General features: G+C 34.4%; 1 protein-coding gene across 2 annotated transcripts in view; it reads right to left on the reverse strand.

The window, feature by feature from the left end:
- Positions 1-2,230: 2,230 nt before the first annotated feature.
- The window catches only part of phf14 (PHD finger protein 14), an 80,820-nt gene continuing 61,422 nt past the window's right edge, over positions 2,231-21,628 (reverse strand). For both annotated transcript variants that reach the window (XM_058047703.1, XM_058047702.1), the window contains exons 20-21: positions 16,190-16,307; positions 2,231-3,803 (exon numbers count right to left, since the gene is read on the reverse strand). In XM_058047703.1, coding sequence (XP_057903686.1) covers positions 3,732-3,803; positions 16,190-16,307 — 190 coding nt within the window. In that variant the 3' untranslated portion in view covers positions 2,231-3,731. The remainder of the gene's footprint in view (positions 3,804-16,189; positions 16,308-21,628) is intronic.

Consider the following 21,628-nt stretch of genomic DNA (forward strand, 5'->3'; position numbering starts at 1 on the left):
ATAATAATATATAATATAATAATAATATATATTATTATTATATAATATATATATATATATATATTATATAATATAAATATATATATATTATATAATATATATAATATATCATTTTTTTATATATATATATATAAATATATATATATATATATATATATATAGTCCTAATTTTTCCATAATATGACAATAATAATCTGACAGCCAGAATACTTTATTAATCCCTTTGGGATTCCCTCAAGGAAAATGGGATATGTCACGTTATTATAAGGAAATTTTACGGATATAAAAGTTTGTAATATTGTGAGACACAAAGCAAATAAAGCTGGAAAATTTGGTTGGGGAAAAAGTTGCAATATTCCGTAAATAAAGTTCCTAATAAGGAACTGATGAGTCCAGTAGTTACTGAGCTAAGGTACACATTTGAAGTCGTTGCTGGGAAACTACGGCATCGAACTGAGGGAGAAAAAACACAGGGAAACAAGCAAAAAGTTTGGAAGAAACAGGCGTGTGACATGCGTCAACTCCTGCTGCCACAGGTGGGCTTAAATGGGGGAGACGGTGATGGAAAACACCTGTGGCCACCCGGGTGGCTCCTCCCATCAGGGCGGAGCCAAGGTCAGAGAGAGAGAGAGAGAGAGAGAGAGAGAGAGAGAGCAAGAGCAGGGATGAAGGATCATTCATTCATTCATTTTCTACCGCTTTTCCTCACGAGGGTCGCGGGGGGTGCTGGAGCCTATCCCAGCTGTCTTCGGGCGTAAGGCGGGGTACACCCTGGACTGGTCGCCAGCCAATCACAGGGCACATATAGACAAACAACCATTCACACTCACATTCATACCTATGGACAATTTGGAGTGGCCAATTAACCTAGCATGTTTTTGGAATGTGGGAGGAAACCGGAGTACCCGGAGAAAACCCACGCATGCACGGGGAGAACATGCAAACTCCACACAGAGATGGCCGAGGGTGGGATTGAACCCTGGTCTGATGAAGGATCAATCAGAGAGAAAGTAGTATCATGGTAGGACGGGATAGAACTAAGGCATATACACTATACACTATACGTATATTCATTTACTGTGCTTACTGATGACCTCATGGGAGGATGATGAGTAGTTACTGGGGGAACTAAGGCATGTAGTAACCATAGAGTGGTTACTGATTACCTACTTATAGAGCACAGTACTCATAGAGTAGTGTAGAGTAGTAGTAGAGTAGTAGTAAAGTAGTGCAGAGTAGAAGTAGTGTAGAGTAGCAGTAGAGTTGTGTAGAGTAGTAGTAGTATAGAGTAGCAGTAGAGTAGTGTAGAGTAGTAGTAGTAGTAGTAGTAGTAGTAGTAGTAGTAGTAGTAGTAGTAGTAGTAGAGTAGTGTAGAGTAGTAGTAGTAGTAGTAGTAGTAGAGTAGTAGTAGTGTAGAGTAGTAGTAGTAGTAGTAGTAGTAGTAGTAGTAGTAGTAGTAGTAGTAGAGTAGTGTAGAGTAGTAGTAGTAGTAGTAGAGTAGTGTAGAGTAGTAGTAGTAGTAGTAGAGTAGTAGTAGTGTAGAGTAGTAGTAGTAGTAGTAGTAGTAGTAGTAGTAGTAGTAGAGTAGTGTAGAGTAGTAGTAGTGTAGAGTAGAGTAGTGTAGAGTAGTAGTAGAGTAGTGTAGAGTAGTAGTAGTGTAGAGTAGTAGTACAGTAGTAGTAGAGTAGAGTAGTGTAGAGTAGTAGAAGTGTAGAGTAGAGTATAGTAGTAGTAGTAGTAGTAGTAGAGTAGTAGTAGTGTAGAGTAGAGCAGAGTAGAGTAGTAGTAGTAGTAGTAGTAGTAGTAGTAGAGTAGTAGTAGTGTAGAGTAGTAGTACAGTAGTAATAGAGTAGAGTAGTAGTAGTAGTAGTAGTAGTAGTAGAGTAGTAGTCGAGTACTGTTGACTAGTAGTAGTAGAGTAGTAGTAGAGTAGTGTAGAATAGTAGTAGAGTAGAGTACTAGTAGAGTAGAGTAGTAGTAAGTAGTAGTAGAGTAGTAGTAGAGTAGAGTAGAGTAGAGTAGTAGTAGTAGAGTAGTGTAGAGTAGTAGTAGAGTAGAGTAGAGTCGTAGTAGAGTAGTAGTAGTAGAGTAGAGTAGTGTAGTGTAGAGTGGTGTAGAGTAAAGTAGTAGTAGTGTAGAGTAGTGGTAGAGTAGAGTAGAGTAGTAGTAGTAGTAGAAGTAGAGTAGTGTAGAGTAGTAGTAGTGTAGAGTAGTAGTAGAGTCGTAGTAGAGTCATAGTAGAGTAGTGTTGAGTAGCAGTACAGTAAAGTAGTGTAGAGTAGTAGTAGAGTAGTGTAAAGTAGTAGAGTAGAGTAGTAGTAGGGTAGAGTAGTAGTAGAGTAGAGTAGAGTAGTGTAGAGTGGTGTAGAGTAAAGTAGTAGTAGTGTAGAGTAGTGGTAGAGTAGAGTAGAGTAGTAGTAGTAGTAGAAGTAGAGTAGTGTAGAGTAGTAGTAGAGTCGTAGTAGAGTCGTAGTAGAGTAGTGTTGAGTAGCAGTAGAGTAAAGTAGTGTAGAGTAGTAGTAGAGTAGTGTAAAGTAGTAGTAGGGTAGAGTAGTAGTAGGGTAGAGTAGAGTAGTAGTAGAGTAGTAGTGTACAGAAGTAGTAGAGTAGAGGAGAGTAGAGTAGTATATGCCGGGTACACACTGTACCCACTAACACATTTACAACTCATCATTTAACAGTAGTTCAAAAGTAGTAGTAGGATGAATTGTGTTATTTCCTACATTCCCTGAAGGCACCACCATAGCCTTCCTCCAGGATCCAAAGTGGATGCCCGTCCAAGAAAGCTTTAACCATCCAAGTTTTCCGTTGTGTTTATTTGGTTGGTTGGCCTATCATCTGACTAGTAACATAAAGTCCCGCAAGCAGTAATCCTACACAAGGTAAGTACTGCAAATATAATCTTTAGTGGAACATGGTGTACTTCCTGGCGTATTCACAGAAAAAAATATACTATGTAATTAAAGATACATACAATCAAAAGAAGTCGAGTATATATATATATATATATATATGTATATATATATAGATATATATGGAATCATAAGATGACCTAATATGAGCATCACTGATAGCCGAGATGACAAGCCCCGCCTCTCAGTGGCGCCCTTTTTCAATTTAGAAAAATAATAATAATAATAATAATAACAATAATTTTGCCGCCATTTTGGAAAAAGGATCAAAGTTTCTTTTTTGCGTAATAATTAATATCACTGATACTCGACAGATGGGCGATGATATATTGGGATCGAAAATCGTTTTTTTTTTTTTTTTCGATTTTCGCCTAGGCCGTTAGGATGTGGGCGGGGCATAGCGACAAACTTTGAGCAGTCAGTCAGCCAATTGTATCCGTACACGATCATCGCCATCTTCACCCTGAAACTACGTGAAAAAGGTCACTTCCTGATTTCTTCACAGCATCGTGGAGCGGGTCGAGAGTAAATCCATACGTACGTTATTCCACTTTTTCGTACTAGCACGTACGCGTCAATCATTCTCGGAATACGACATTACATTAGCGTGGTTAGAATAGGAAAATATTTCTCACGGAAAAAAAAAAAACGCGTGCCGCAATCTACGCCGTGTGTGTCGTTGATGTTAAGAAATCTGAAATACTGCAATCGATACTGCATACACCAGATGTGGTGTGAAAGCTACTGTCCTGGTTCCGTGAATGCAACCTTTGGGAAGCTAGTAAAATGTGCTTTTTTTTTTTGTTTTTTTTGTTATTTTCATTTGGGAATTTCCTTATCTGTTATTTCCTCTTGAACCGATTCCTCGCCGTCCAGTTGCTCCTCCTCTTCCTGGAAACACATGAAGGCATCATTGAAAATCATTGAAATAAACACATTAGCAACAAAGAGAGGGGGGGGTCCTGTTTTATCCTCCAGTGACACATTCTAATAATACAACTTAACAATAAAAAACAACAAAAGAGTCAAAATATTAAAATAAAAAAGTTGCAATGTAACAAAAAAATATTGTTGAGGCTGGTATACAATAAAAAATGCAGTTAGTATTAGTACAAGAATGTGTGGTACTTCATTCCGTGCTTCAGTACGGACAAAATTTGGGTCAACATTTTCGTTAAATTCAAAATCATACAAAAACGTATGTGTATGGAAACTACGTTTGACTATATCATAGGCAAATTTACATACATTCAAAGTTGGGATGTCTGACGATTATCGGTACCGATAAGTATCGGCATAAAATATAGTCATGATGTGCTATATATATCACTATATTGACACTTACTATGGTACCCATTATGTCATTGGATGCTCATATCACCTCCTACTTTGGTACGTGGCAAAAAAAATAATAATAATAAAATAAACAACAAATTAAAAAAAACTTAAAATTATATTAGGAAAGCAGGAAGTGAACAAATGTAACAGTTACTGATGTAAAAAAGGCATTGTTTTATTATTATGGTATTATTATGGTATTACTATGGTACCCATTATGTCACTGTATGGTCATATCACCTCGTACTTCGGTACATGACAAAAAAAAAAAAATTAAAAAATTAAAAAAAAAACAACGTAATTTTTTTAGGATAAAAATTAAAAACTAAAAAAAAAAAACTGTTCAAATGAAATTAAAGCATTACCATTACCAATTAACATAACATGTTTTTGGATTGTGGGAGGAAACCGGAGTACAAATTAAAATAAATAAAAATAAAAAATTAATACAATTAAAAAATTAAAAAATAAAACAAAATAAACCAATAAGCAAAAAAAAAATAAATTAAAAACAAAAAACAAAAAAAAACCAAACAAAAAACAACTTAAACTATATTAGGAAAGCAGGAAGTGAACAAATGTAACAGTTAAACCAGGGTACAAATGAAAATAAATAAAAATAAAAATAGTAGTAAAAATAGAAATAAAATGTAAAAATTTAAACATTTAAAAATAAAAAAACAAACAAACAAAACACACAACTTACACTATCTTATGAAAGCAGGAAGTGAACAAATGTAACAGTTACTGATTGTAAAAGTACCAGATGGAGGGGTAGGATTTAATAAGCTTTGCTTCTTCCTACTCCTTTTGGACATGTGGAACTGGGAACTGATTATGGGATGCATTCAATTGTAATCTGATGCATGTTCAAATGAAATTAAACCATTACCATTACCATAACTTGTAAATTAAAATTAAAATTAAAATTAAAATTAAAATTAAAATTAAAATTAAAATTAAAATTAAAATTAAAATTAAAATTAAAATTAAAATTAAAATTAAAAAATAGACATTACACCTCATTTTACTTCACACTTCGTACACGTGACAAAATTAAAATTAAAATTAAAATTAAAATTAAAATTAAAATTAAAATTAAAATTAAAATTAAAATTAAAATTAAAATTAAAATTTTTTAGGATTAAAAATTCAAATTAAAAAAAATTTAAAACAAAAAATACTTTTATTTTAGGAAAGCAGGAAGTGAACAAATGTAACAGTTACTGATTGTAAAAGTACCAGATGGAGGAGTAGGATTTAATAGGCTTTGCTTCTTGAACTGTGAACTGATTATGGGATGCATTCAATTGTAATCTGATGAATGTTCAAATGAAATTAAACCATTACCAAAATTTTGATATCATATATGCGATGTTAGATATAGCGGCATCGGCTGATATCGGTATCAGACATTAATATCGACATATTGGACATCGCGAATGAGACCAAAAAGTATCCTAACAGGAAGCCTGGAAATAAATCCCAGGCTTATTTAGTCTGAAGCCGCAGCTCCCCTTGAAATGTGTGCAGCGGCGTAAATGAAGGTTGGGAATAATGCAAAGGACGTAACATACATCATCTTTACTAACAGGATCCTTGAACGAGGGCTTGGCTGGATACGCAGGGAAAAAAAAAAAAAACATCCTCTACTTTCCTGATACTTTCCAACACTGTCCCTTATGGTGGCGATAAATCTATATAATATGGAGTGACACCTCCTGAACTTTGTCCTCGCATACAGAAGTGCTATCCACCAAATCTCTCTGACAAGTCTGCCAATTTTCCAATTACCTGCGCTGCCATTTGTTATCAGAGGGCCAGGCAGCTCTTAAATGGGAAACAGGAAGAAGGGAAGAGCCAGTGAATGCAAACTATGTCATAAAGCCAGAGATGTGCTACACCATGCCCACCTCAACCCCTCCCCGGCCCGCTCACTGATTTAGTGTCTGTCCCTGGGGACTGGGGGGACGCCAGACCTGGTGGACTTGGGTTTTGGCGCCGCAACACGATCAGTCTGCGTTGTCCTGCTGTCTGTGTGGCACGGAAACAACATCTATTTTAATCTTACGACGAATTTCGATCAGACGTTGAATTTGTTCACTTCCTGCTTTCCTAATATAATTTAAGTTGTTTTTTTTTTGTTTTTTAATTTAATTTAATTTAATTTAATTTAATTTAATTTAATTTAATTTAATTTAATTTAATTTAATTTAATTTAATTTAATTTAATTTAATTTAATTTAATTTAATTTAATTTTTACGACTATTTTTATTTTTATTTATTTTAATTTGTACTCCGGTTTCCTCCCACATTCCAAAAACATGCTATGTTAATTGGTAATGGTAATGGTTTAATTTCATTTGAACATGCATCAGATTACAATTGAATGCATCCCATAATCAGTTCACAGTTCCACATGTCCAAAAGGAGTAGGAAGAAGCAAAGCTTATTAAATCCTACCCCTCCATCTGGTACTTTTAAAATCAGTAACTGTTACATTTGTTCACTTCCTGCTTTCATAATATAATTTAATTTTTTTTGTGTTTTTTTAACTTTATTTTCTAAATTTTTATTTTTTAATCAATCTTTATTTTTTTTAATTTTATTTAAGATTTTTTTAATTTTGTAAAAAAAAAAATATATATATATTTTTTAGCACTGTCTCCCAGGAAGTGTTTCTTCGGTGTAAGGGAAAAGCTACATTTGTTTACAATTCCAAACAAGGAAAACGTCAGAACGTCAGGCAGAAGTGGTTGGAGTTGCTGATTCCCTACCAGCAAAACAGCATTTTACAGTACACTATATTAGAAATAAGTCATTATTCATCTGTTATTGGGGATGCATATTGTCATCTAAATAAGGTATCGGTGTCCAGAGTTTATGCGAGTGTGATTCCCAAAAAGGCTGCATCCACAGTTTTCTGCGAGAGGCTTATTAGACATAAGCTAGGACCAAAGAAATGGACCCCGAGAGGCAGCGGGGGACACCAACAGTAATCACAGACTCCTGTTTGCTCCACAAATTGGCTCCTGAGAGGCGAATGGTTGTCTGAGGCGCCTAGTTAAAGTGATTGAAGGGACTCCCGCCCATTGATTTTCCCTTCATCGTCAGCGTTGCGCCCGGCCGCACTTGACCATGTTCCGCAGTCCCAGCGTGCTCGTTTAAGCTGCCCTGGCCGGCCGTTAAATCACATTAAACTGTGTTTAAACTTGGTCTAAAAGACAACCATCATTGATGAGGTCATCATGCTTAAAAGGGGCTCGCGGGGCTCCGTTAAAAGCCGCACTGTTGGGATTATCCATCAAAAATCCCTCATGGCATTGAAACGTAGATAACGGAATTCCAAACATAATTCCATATTAGACACTAACGTAGAAAGACTGTTAAGGTAAAGGTAAGGTAAGGTAAAGGTAAGGTAAACATTCATTCATTTTCTACCGCTTATCCTCACAAGGATAACAGATGTTTTGGTTAAGAGTCTGTTCTCTGGAACAGATGTTTTGGTTAAGAGTCTGTTCTGGTTTGAGTCCGACCTTCTGGAACAGATGTTTTGGTTAAGAGTCTGTTCTCTGGAACAGATGTTTTGGTTAAGAGTCTGTTCTGGTTTGAGTCGGACTTTCTGGGACAGATGTTTTGGTTAAGAGTCTGCTCTGGTTTGAGTCGGACCTTCTGGAACAGATGTTTTGGTTAAGAGTCTGTTCTGGTTTGAGTCGGACCGTCTGGAACAGATGTTTTGGTCAAGAGTCTGTGTTCTGGAACAGATGTTTTGGTCAAGAGTCTGTTCTGGTTTGAGTCGGACCTTCTGGAACAGATGTTTTGGTTAAGAGTCTGTTCTGGTTTGAGTCCGACCTTCTGGAACAGATGTTTTGGTTAAGAGTCTGTTCTCTGGAACAGATGTTTTGGTTAAGAGTCTGTTCTGGTTTGAGTCGGACTTTCTGGGACAGATGTTTTGGTTAAGAGTCTGCTCTGGTTTGAGTCGGACCTTCTGGAACAGATGTTTTGGTTAAGAGTCTGTTCTGGTTTGAGTCGGACCGTCTGGAACAGATGTTTTGGTCAAGAGTCTGTGTTCTGGAACAGATGTTTTGGTCAAGAGTCTGTTCTGGTTTGAGTCGGACCTTCTGGAACAGATGTTTTGGTTAAGAGTCTGTTCTGGTTTGAGTCGGACCGTCTGGAACAGATGTTTTGGTCAAGAGTCTGTGTTCTGGAACAGATGTTTTGGTCAAGAGTCTGTTCTGGTTTGAGTCGGACCTTCTGGAACAGATGTTTTGGTTAAGAGTCTGTTCTGGTTTGAGTCGGACCTTCTGGAACAGATGTTTTGGTTAAGAGTCTGTTCTCTGGAACAGATGTTTTGGTTAAGAGTCTGTTCTGGTTTGAGTCCGACCTTCTGGAACAGATGTTTTGGTTAAGAGTCTGTTCGGGTTTGAGTCCGACCTTCTGAAACAGATGTTTTGGTAAAGAGTCTGTTCTGGTTTGAGTCGGACCTTCTGGAACAGATGTTTTGGTTAAGAGTCTGTTCTCTGGAACAGATGTTTTGGTTAAGAGTCTGTTCTGGTTTGAGTCTGACCTTCTGGAACAGATGTTTTGGTTAAGAGTCTGTTCTGGTTTGAGTCGGACCGTCTGGAACAGATGTTTTGGTTAAGAGTCTGTTCTGGTTTGAGTCGGACCTTCTGGAACAGATGTTTTGGTTAAGAGTCTGTTCTCTGGAACAGATGTTTTGGTTAAGAGTCTGTTCTGGTTTGAGTCTGACCTTGTGGAACAGATGTTTTGGTTAAGAGTCTGTTCTGGTTTGAGTCGGACCGTCTGGAACAGATGTTTTGGTTAAGAGTCTGTTCCGGTTTGAGTCGGACCTTCTGGAACAGATGTTTTGGTTAAGAGTCTGTTCTGGTTTGAGTCGGACCTTCTGGAACAGATGTTTTGGTTAAGAGTCTGTTCTGGTTTGAGTCGGACCTTCTGGAATAGATGTTTTGGTTAAGAGTCTGGTCTGGTTTGAGTCTGACTTTCTGGAACAGATGTTTTGGTTAAGAGTCTGTTCTGGTTTGAGTCGGACCTTCTGGAACAGATGTTTTGGTTAAGAGTCTGTTCTCTGGAACAGATGTTTTGGTTAAGAGTCTGTTCTGGTTTGAGTCTGACCTTCTGGAACAGATGTTTTGGTTAAGAGTCTGTTCTGGTTTGAGTCGGACCGTCTGGAACAGATGTTTTGGTTAAGAGTCTGTTCCGGTTTGAGTCGGACCTTCTGGAACAGATGTTTTGGTTAAGAGTCTGTTCTGGTTTAAGTCGGACCTTCTGGAACAGATGTTTTGGTTAAGAGTCTGTTCTGGTTTGAGTCGGACCTTCTGGAACAGATGTTTTGGTTAAGAGTCTGTTCTGGTTTGAGTCGGACCTTGTGGAACAGATGTTTTGGTTAAGAGTCGGTTATGGTTTGAGTCGGACCTTGTGGAACAGATGTTTTGGTCAAGAGTCTGTTATGGTTCGAGTCGGACCTTGTGGAACACATGTTTTGGTTGAGAGTGTGTTCTGGTTTGAGTCGGACCTTCTGTTTTTCCACTGGTCTTAATATTTTAATCAGGTTTGTACCCGATTAACATAACAAGCCAGCGACTTCACCGAGCTCCCGATCTCATTTCACATCACTTTATCAACAGAATCAGTCTATAGCGCTGTCAATGCGTCATATTCACAAGTTAGTTTCGGAATCTACCGCCATCTTAGCACTGCGCTCTAAAACTAACAAACAAAATAAACAAATGCGCCTTGAGTTTGAAGTTTAGCAGTAAAGTACCCAACTCCCAAGTGTTTACTCAGTAGAAGAGAGCCTATGGCTGTGAAGGAACGGATGTTGTTTTTTTTTTCCAGGACCGGCATTCCAACAGCAATCCTTTTCATGATAACAAGCAGCGCATCCCACACAAGAAGTTCACAGACGAACACTTTAAACATCGCCTGAACGACATTAAGAGCTTTTGGCAAATTCAAACCTTTTATCCACGTCCTGTGGTGGTCGTGGTGGTGGTGTGATTCACCATGGCGCCCGGCCCGCCAGGCAGTGCAGCAAGAGTGTAAATAAAGCCTTAAAACAAGCGCACCCTTGGCACTGTAACAGTCGCAAATTAAAGGCCACCCGTATATTCCGGCAAGATTGTCACTTTATTACTGAAATCAATTCAGCAGAGGGCCCCCCCCCCCCCGGGGGCGACGTAGAGGGGATGTAGACTTGGACAGAGCAAGGTTTATCTTAGCGACGCAGGCACAGAGAGAAACACTGTCTCTGTAATGAACTCAAGCATTTCCGATTAAAGCTTTTATTACCCCGTATGCACGCTAACAAACTCCTCCACGGTATGCAAAGTAACCGCTTCTTGTGTACCAGCAAAGGCAGTACGACGCCTTAACGATACGAGAAAGAGGCGCAGATTATCATCAAAAGTCTATTTTGTTATCAATCACGAGCTGGTAGACAATTCAATTTACTGTGACCTTTTTTGCAAAAGAGAAATACCAACGGCTGCAAAAAAAAAAGAGGCTCATCGTCTCTGACTCGTGTACAGTGTAGTAAAGTCGTAAACCATTACCATTACAATATATTACATATGTTGTTATCTGGCACTATGTAGAAATGCAATTTAATTAATTACTTGCTGGTAAAACACGGGAATTGGTGCTGTAGCAATAAAATAGCAAAAAATTAAAATTAAAATTAAAATTAAAATTAAAATTAAAATTAAAATTAAAATTAAAATTAAAATTAAAATTAAAAAATATAAAAATAAAAATAAAATATATTAAGATAAAAATATGTTTTTTATTTTTTATTTTTCCAAATAATTCAAGTATCTTCTTGCAAAACTTCTTCTTGTAATTTTTTTAAAATGACAACTTTGTTTTTTCTCATGAAATTACAACCTAAAAAATAAAATAAAATTAATAAAAATAAAATTAAAATATTTTTCTATTTTTCTATTATGACATTTTTCCCATAAAATTCCATCTTTTTGGTCATAATATTTTTCAAATTAAAATTAAAATTAAAATTAAAATTAAAATTAAAATTAAAATTAAAATTAAAATTAAAATTAAAATTAAAATTAAAATTAAAATTAAAATTAAAATTAAAATTAAAATTAAAATTAAAAGTCGTTATACTTCAGTACTGCAGTATGCGTTCTTTGATATGGAACCATTCGGTTTTTCAGTTTTCCCAAATTGGTATACACACCGAGTTATTACAGTGTCGATATTCGCTCCCATAGACGTATTCGTGTCGTATTCGAGAGGCATGAAGAGGAACATGTTTGATGCAGTTTTAAGCCGAGAAATCGAACACAGGGTGACAGAAGTGTATTTTATACGAACCCGGTCAACCAGGAGGTGGAAAAAGTATCTCACTGTGATGAGTGAAGGAGGCTACGTAGTTTTTACGAAATTGTACGCGTGTTACACCTGCAAACGTAATGGATTGAGTAAGGACCTTAAAATTAAAATTAAAATTAAAATTAAAATTAAAATTAAAATTAAAATTAAAATTAAAATTAAAATTAAAATTAAAATTAAAATTAAAATTAAAATTAAAATTAAAATTAAAATTAAAATTAAAATTAAAATTAAAATTAAAATTAAAATTAAAAATATTAAGATAAAAATATGTTTTTTTTATTTTATTTTTTTATTTTTCCAAATAATTCAAGTATCTTCTTGCAAATCTTCTTCTTGTAATTTTTTTTAAAATGACAACTTAATTTTGTTTGTTTTTTCTCATGAAATTACAACCTAAAAAATAAAATAAAATTAATAAAAATAAAATAAAAATATTTTTCTATTTTTCTATTATGACATTTTTCTCATAAAATACCATTTTTTTGCTCATAATATTTTTCAAATTAAAATTAAAATTAAAATTAAAAAATATATAAAAAATAAATATTAAAATAAAAATAAAATATATTATTAAGATAAAAATAAAAAAATCAAAATTTAAAAAAACAAACAAAAAAAACCAAAAATTATGTTAGGAAAGCAGGAAGTGAACAAATGTAACAGTTACTGATTGTAAAAGTACCAGGGTAGGATTTAATAAGCTTTGCTTCTTCCTACTCCTTTTGGACATGTGGAACTGTGAACTGATTATGGGATGCATTCAATTGTCCAAATGAAATTAAACCATTACCATTACAATATATTACGTATGTTGTTATCTGGCACTATATAGAAATACAATTAAATGACCTGCTGGTAAAACATTGGAATTGGTGCCGTAGCAATAAAATAGCAACATGTAAAATTAAAATTAAAATTAAAATTAAAATTAAAATTAAAATTAAAATTAAAATTAAAATTAAAATTAAAATTAAAATTAAAATTAAAATTAAAATTAAAATTAAAATTAAAATTAAAATTAAAATTAAAAAAAACTTAAATTATTTTAGGAAAGCAGGAAGTGAAGAAATATAACAGTTAATGATTGTAAAAGTACCAGATGGAGGTGTAGGATTTAATAAGCTTTGCTTCTTCCTACTCCTTTTGGACATGTGGAACTGGGAACTGATTATTGGATGCATTCAATTGTAATCTGATGCATGTTCAAATGAAATAAATCCATTACCATTACAATATATTACATATGTTGTTAACTGGCACTATGTAGAAATGCAATTTAATTAATTACTTGCTGGTAAAACACGGGAATTGGTGCCGTAGCAATAAAATAGCAAAAAATTAAAATTAAAATTAAAATTAAAATTAAAATTAAAATTAAAATTAAAATTAAAATTAAAATTAAAATTAAAATTAAAATTAAAATTAAAATTAAAATTAAAATTAAAATTAAAATTAAAATTAAAATTAAAATTAAAATTAAAATTAAAAAAAAACTTAAATTATATTAGGAAAGCAGGACGTGAACAAATGTAACAGTTAAATTAAAATTAAAATTAAAAAATCAAACTTAAATTATATTAGGAAAAAAAACAGAAATAAAAAAATAAAAAAACAAACTTAAATTATATTTGGAAAAAAATAGAAATTAAAAAATATTTTTTTTAAAATTATATTAGGAAAGCAGGAAGTGAACAAATGTAACAGTTCCTGATTGTAAAAGTACCAGATGGAGGGGTAGAATTTAATAAGCTTTGCTTCTTCCTACTCCTTTCGGACATGAACTGATTATGGGATGCATTCAATTGTAATCTGATGCATGTTCAAATGAAATGAAACCATTACCATTACAATATATTACATATGTAATGCAATTAAATGACCTGCTGGTAAAACACTGGAATTGGTGCGGTAGCAATAAAATATCAACATGTTATACATCATCATATTGTGTAAGATCACCCATGCCGATTATTGCATAGCTCTCCCCCCCCCCCCTTGATGCCAGTCATCCTTCTTCCCAGATAAGAGAGGTTGGGGCGCTGTGACAAATGGCTTCCTATACAATTATTTGCAAGCGACTGTCAGGTGGAGCGTTTCACTGGCTGCTATCTTGGCCGGCAGCCGCATCTCTTTTCCCAATGATCAGGCAATATTGTGCACTTAACGTGTGGCATTTAAGAAATCAGTCTCCCCTTGGCAGGTAAAGGTGGCATATGGCTTGCCATTTAAGATGGATAATAAAAGTTTTTCTTAAATACAGCTCTCGTCTCAGAGTGCTTTTTAGACACCCTTAGTGGAGTCCATTATCTCCCTCCGCTCGCTATTATGGAGACACTCGGAACACACATTGTGTCTCGGAAAAGGTCTTTTACATCACGTGTTCTCAAAAATGTCAAATTCTCAACACGAGCGTCGATGTCTTCCTTACCGTGTACATGTACACAAACAACTTGTAGAGTACTGAGTTGTTGAAGTAGGCTTAGTTGCTAAGATTTATTATTCAATGAGTTTTATTTAAAAATTGTCCCAAAACAGTTCCTAGGAAAGAATCCGACCATAATACTACGTACTTTTATAAAGGGAAGAATGTGGTCATGGTGCGGTCAAAAACCTACACCCTAGTTTTACCTTGTTTTTTGTTTTTTTTTACCTCGTACAACATAGTCCCTCGTTTATCACTGTTAATCATTTCCACACCCGACCGCAATAAGTGAATTTCCCCAAAGTAGGATTTATAAATGGAATATTTTTATAGTTCAAGCACTGGTTTACTATATTCTAAGTACAGGTTTTAACATCCAGACATGAAATGATTAATAAAACACTTATATGCTATGCTAGGACTATGTTAAAAAGCCATAGCATTTCAGTATGTGGAATCAAACTATGGAATGGATTGAGTAAGGAAATCAAACAATGCACAACGATGAGCCAATTCAAGAAACAATACAAGCAGTTGATGTTTGCTAAATACAAGGATGAAGAGTCTTGAACCAGTCATGATGTGCTATATATATCACTATATTGACACTTACTATGGTACCCATTATGGCATTGGATGATCATATCACTTTGTACTTTGGTACGTGGGAAAAAAAATAATTTTTTTTTTTTTTACAAAATTAAAAAATATTAAATAAAATTAGAAAAAATAAAAAATAATTAAAAAAAATTAAAAAAAATAAAAATAAATAAAATAAAGTAAAAAAAAAAAACTTAAATTATATTAGGAAAGCAGGAAGTGAACAAATGTAACAGTTACTGATTGTAAAAGTACCAGATAGAGGGGTAGGATTTAATAAGCCTTGCTTCTTCCTACTCCTTTTGGACATGTGGAACTGGGAACTGATTATGGGATGCATTCAATTGTAATCTGATGCATATTCAAATGAAATTAAAACATTACCAATTAACATAGCATGTTTTTAGAATGTGGGAGGAAACCGGAGTACAAATAAAAAAAATAAAAATAGTAGTAAAAATATATATATATTTTTTTTAATTAAAAAAAATAAAAATTTAAAACAAAAACAAAAAAACAAACAAAAAACAACTAAACTATATTAGGAAAGCAGGAAGTGATGCATTCAATTGTAATCTGATGAAATGAAATTAAACCATTACCATTACCATAAGAAAGTCATATGCAGTAAGTTGTTTGTCTATATGTGCCCTGTGATTGGCTGGCCACCAGTCCAGGGTGTACCCCGCCTCTTGCCCAAAGACAGCTGGGATAGGCTCCAGCACCCCCCGCGACCCTCGTGAGGAAAAAGCGGTAGAAAATGAATGAATGAATGAACATAAATAAGACATCCTGTTCTGTGCAGTACTTTGTGCAGTGGCTATTGTTTCATTAATGTAACATTACTGACACCTAGTGACCAGTGTAGAATACTACAGACCCAAGACAACGTCTTTGAATGCACGTTTTAAATGGATTGTATTTGTATTTTAGTATATTTAGCCCTTTTATCAATAGAAATGCTTAATTTTTGCAAATAAATTGCATATTATTGACTGATAGCAACAGAATTTAATTCAAGCCCGCATCAATTATCTTTTTTTTTTTTCCATTTCCTGCAAGTCAAACTATAAAATGTACTTTTTGGACATATTTTTGTATGTCTGGAACGGTATTAGGTTGCCTTGGATTTCATATGTTTCGAATTTTGTATGACCTTTTGGAACTAATTAATGACAAAAACTCAGGTTCCACTGTAAGGCTGAATGAGAAAAGTTCCCGTGCCCGGGAAAAAAAAGAGAAATTTAGAGTACAAGTTGTCTTTACTGTTAAAAAGGTCATATGAAGGTCATATGATGTTATATGACAATTTCAACCTGGAACCTGGACTCGCTTGATGATCAAAGACGTGGTAGAAACTGACTTAGTCTGAACCCAATTAACAGTGATAAACGAGGGATTACTCGATTACAGGGGGGGGGGGGGGGGGGGGGGGGCAAGGAATCTGAGTCCTGAGAGCTCTACACATAGCGTATGAAAGACCGGGAGCAGGTCCAAGTCTGGACAAAGAAGCATGCGACGTATTGTTCTACTGTCACGCACCTTGGAAGAGGAGCTGTCACATTCCTGGCAGATCCATCCGTATCCCGTCTGTTTGGGAGATTTCTTCAGCGGAGGGTCGAGGCAACCCAAGTGGTAGCAAAGCTGACACTCGTCACACCTGAGACGCACACAGAGAGAGAGAGAATGGCATTGTTTTCAATCATGGCCGCAGTGATGATGGATGATGACAAGAGTGGCAGCTGTCAGTCATATATGACAATGTGCCTGCCGTGAATCGTTGACATCGACTCACCGACTGATGCTTTGTCCGGTTTGGATATTTGAATAAATACATTTAGAAATAAAAGTTGTTTATTATGCTAAAATGGTTCCAAACAAAAACAGTGATAAGTGAATTTCAGCAAAGTAGGATTCAATATTGACTCATTCAAGATCCCTATTTGGGGCGGCACGGCGGTCGTGTGGCTTAGCGCGCAGACCTCACAGCTAGGAGACCAGGGTTCAATTCCATTTGTTTTGTTTTTTTAATTTTTAATTTTTATCTTAAAAATATTTTATTTTTTTAATTTTAATTTTAATGATTGACCATCCATCCGGGTACTCCCGTTTCCTCCCACATTCCAAAAACATGCTAGCTTAATTAGCAACTCCAAATTGTCCATAGGTATGAATGTGAGTGTGAATGGTTGTTTGTGTATATGTGCCCTGTGATTGGCTGGCCACCAGTCAGACAGCTGGGATAGGCTCCAGCACCCCCGCGACCCTTGTGAGGAAAAAGCGGTAGAAAATGAATGAATGAATGAATAATTAACCTAGCATATTTTTGGGGAGAACATGCAAACTCCACAATGAGAATCGAACCCACGTCTTCCCGATCTCCTAACTATGTGGCCTACATGCTAACCATTCGGCATGTTTGGTGCATGTTTGTGTATTTGTTTATACACTTTTTGAGTTTTAAGTTGCAGTGTGATGAATCGAGTGCTGTTAGGAAAGTCACATTCACATTCATACCTATGGACAATTTGGAGTGGCTAACTAACCTAGCATGTTTTTGGGAAGAACATGCAAACTCAACAATGAGAATCGAACCCACGTCTTCCTGATCTCCTAACTGTGTGGCCTACATGCTAACCATTCTGCATGTTTGGGGCATGTTTGTGTATTTGTTTATAGACTTTTTGAATTTTAAGTTGCAGTGTGATGAATCGAGTGCTGTTAGCAAAGTCACATTCACATTCATACCTATGGACAATTTGGAGTGGCTAATTAACCTAGCATGTTAGCACGGGGAGAACATGCAAACTCCACACAGAGATAGCCCGAGGGTGGACTCGAACTCGGGTTTCCTAGCTGCGAGGCCTATGCGCTAACCACTAATTCATATTTGCTGGAACAAAGATAGAACAAAATATTCTGTGTGCCTTGAAAAATAAGTCAAAAATAAGTCAAAATTGTGTAAAATGACCAGAATTTTGAAAAACCGAGTGAGTTATTAAAGGAATATTTTCATAGTTACAGTTTTTAAGACCTCATAGATATGGGGGAAGTGGTCCAAATCTGTTTAATTATCAGGTGTGGTAGACTCCATACAAGACAATATACGTATAAACAATAATGAATAAAGTTAGCTAAGAATGCCTTTAAAAACAGGAAACAAAAACAAGCTATTGTCAAATTTAATTAGCACAAATACAAATTAGCATCTAAGTCCATAAACTGTCATATTAGCATGAATATGCAAATGATTGTGTCATTTTTTTTAATCACACAATCCTCACACACAAAAGAATCGTCAATCTTGTGTTTGGGTGGAGAAGACATAACCGCCTAAGAAACTCGAGGACTAGAAATTGCCCTGCGGCCACCCGGGGGAACGCATGACAAATGAGCAATATGTACGTGTTCCACTAATGAACACTCTCCCACGGTGGCCCACAGACCGCCGATTGATTTCACTTGAATCTCCGACTCAGGGAAAAATGAAAGAGAAATGATTCAAGTTAGCTGCTTGAGGATACCCAGCAATCATATCAAGGCATGTTTGCAGTATTTTGCAGTATGTTTCCGCTAAGCCAGGGGTCTCAAATACGCGGCCCGCGGGCCAAATGTGGCCCGCAGGACACTAGTTTGAGGCCCCCGCCTTGATATGAAAGTTTAATGTTAAAGTTTGATATGGATGCTGTATGGTATCATGTACCCAGAAAAAATAATTACGTTTGATTAATGTTCATGTTAAAGGTTAAATAACTGTTAATAGTTATCCTCCCTATCCGTGTGGAAGTGGTAAGTTTTTGGCTATTTAGCTACAAAATGAAAGGATGCAAGGTTTTATTTCTCATAATATTCTTCATAACATTTTTTTAATACATTTTTTTCTATAATATTTCTACTCAATGCTACTGAATTTTCATTATTTTTCCTCCTAATATTAAGAGGTTAGTCTTGAAAAATTGTGACATTTTTCTCAACTTTTTGTCTCTGAATATTTTGACTTTATTCTTATAATAAAATGTAAAATAACGTTAATTTATCCAAATAATTCAACTATCTTCTTCTTGCAAATCTTCTTGTAATAGTGTGTTTTTCTGCACACTATTTTTTTTAAATGACAACTTAATTTTGTTCGTTTTTTTTCTCATGAAATTACAACATAAAAAAAGAAAATTCAATTAATAAAAATTAAATATTTTTCTTCATAACATCACATTATTCTCAAAAAATTCCATCTTTTTGCTCGTAATATTTTGACTTTATTCTTGTAAAATAACAATAATTTTTCAAAAATAATTCAAATATCTTCTTGCAAATCTTCTTTTTGTAATAGTATGATTTTTTCTGCTCACAATTTTTTTTTAAAATGACAACTTAATTTTGTTTGTTTTTTTCTCATGAAATTACAACCTAAAAACAATTACAATAAAATTTTAATATTTTTCTTCATAATATTACAAAATTATTCTCATAAAATTTCATCTTTTTGCTCGTAATATTTTGACTTTATTCTTGTAAGATAACGATTTTTTTTCTTTTTCTTCTTTTTATGCACACTATTTTTTCAAAAATGACAACTTCATTTTGTTTGTTTTTTCCCCTTCATGAAATTATAACCTAAAAACAATAACATTACAATTTAAATATTTTCCTTCATAATATTACAACATTATTCTCATAAAATTACATCTTTTTGCTCGTAATATTTTGACTTTATTCTTGTAAAGTTACTGCCAATTTGCCAAGTTGTTGTACGTTTTTTTTTATTTTAATCCTAATATAATAAAAAAATAAAATAATACATTAATCATTAATAATAATTACAAATAAATATTTAATTTTATTTTTTTTTCACTTCCTGCTTTCCTAATATAATTTAAGTTTTTTGTTTTTTTAATTTTAGTCCTAATATAATAAAAAATAAAATAATAAATTAATAATTAATAATAATTAAAAATAAATATTTAATTTTATTTTTTTCACTTCCTGCTTTCCTAATATAATTTAAGTTTTTTTTGTTTTTTTAATTTTAGTCCTAATATAATAAAAAATAAAATAATAAATTAATAATTAATAATAATTAAAAATAAATATTTAATTTTATTTTTTTCACTTCCTGCTTTCCTAATATAATTTAAGTTTTTTTTTTTAATCCTAATGTAATAAAAAAAAAATAATAAATAAATAATTAATAATAATTAAAAATAAATATCTTCTTTTTTAATTTTAATTTTTGTCGCGTACCGAAGTATGAGATGATATGATCATCCAATGCCATAATGGGTACCATAGTAAGTGTCAATATAGTGATTATATATAGCACATCATGACTGGTTCAAGACTCTTCATCCTTGTATTTAAGCAAACATCAACTGCTTGTATCGGAACAAATTGAGAAAAAATAAGTCAGCTACCAAGCGTGGGATGGGATGGACATCTTTATAATACCTTATAACGCCTTTTGGAGTTTGTGTTTTTTTTTGTGTTTTGTTTGGCAACACGGCTTCATTCACCTGCTAGTGCCAACCTCTATCTGCTCCAAACACTGCCCTTCCACACCGAGGCACGGCAAGGTCCTTGATGCTATCTAAGCAATTTGGCTTGCTTTAATCATTGGGAAAATTGAGTACCCCCACAACCCCCCCCACACACACACACGTCCCTTGTATACTGGAAGCAGACCAAATCCAATCACTCATAAGAGCGGTTATTGATTGATGTAATCTTATTAGAGTTAAGGTGGTTGAGGGGACATGATTGACTGCCTTTGTCGGCTACATGTGTTGCTCTTGGCTGATGATTCGTGTCTACTTTCATCTGCTGTTTAATCTCTCCGTGAAGTTCTCACATCACCCCCCCCCCCCCCCCCCCCCCCCACACACACACATACACACACACCCCCACCCCGGAATCACCAGGGAGATATATCCACTCAGCTGGAGGTTTATTGACTCGCATCCAGCGCTTAAAAAAAATGCTGTCACATTGCTGACCCCGTTGTCTACTCCACCTAGCGTACAGTCAATCCTTTGTTTTTTTTTAATACACATTTCGTTATTTTGTAGTGTGACTTATATATATTTTTTCTACCTAATTATGTATTTTTGGCCTTGTGCGACTTATACTCCAGTGTGACTTATGTATGTTTTTTTTAACCTAATTATGCATTTTTGGTCTTGTGCGACTTATACTCCAGTGTGACTTATGTATGTTTTTTTTCTACCTCATTCTCTCGCCTGGCATCGGGGAGAAGGCTCTGCAGCATCCGCTGTAGGACGACCAGGTTCAGAGACAGCTACTTCCCCCTGGCCATCAGACTGCTGAATGCCAAATAAGCCCCTCTATCTTACTTACATTATTATTATTTATTTTAATTATTTAAATTATTTGGGCAATTTACTGTTCACGCTGCACTTTACATTATGTTGTTCATATTTGGTGTCTATTTATTCTCCACATTATTATTATTGTTATTATTTATTATTACTTATCTTCTTTTGTGTCTGTTATATGGGAGCCAGGCAACGACATTTCGTTGGCAATTTCACTACTGTGTTTTTGTGCAATGACAATAAAGGAAGTCTATCTATCTATCTATCTATTTTTGGCCTTGTGCTACTTATACTTCAGTGTGACTTATGTATGGTTTTTTAAACCTAATTATGCATATTTGGCCTTGTGCTACTTATACTCCAGTGTGACTTATGTATGTTTTTTTTTTACCTAATTATGCATTTTTTTTGCCTTGTGCGACTTATACTCCAGTGTGACTTATGTATGTTATTTTTCTATCTAATTATGCATTTTTGGCATTGTACTTACACTCCAGTGCGACTTATGTTTTTTTTTTTTTACCTAATTATGCATTTTTGGCCTTGTGTTACTTACATTCCAGTGCGACTTAGGTATGTTTTTTTTTAACCTAATTATGCATTTTTGGCCTTGTGCTACTTATACTCCAGTGCGACTTATGTATGTTTTTTT

Source organism: Doryrhamphus excisus, chromosome 14 (genome assembly GCF_030265055.1).
Source record: "Doryrhamphus excisus isolate RoL2022-K1 chromosome 14, RoL_Dexc_1.0, whole genome shotgun sequence".
Classification (NCBI taxonomy): Eukaryota; Metazoa; Chordata; class Actinopteri; order Syngnathiformes; family Syngnathidae; genus Doryrhamphus; species Doryrhamphus excisus.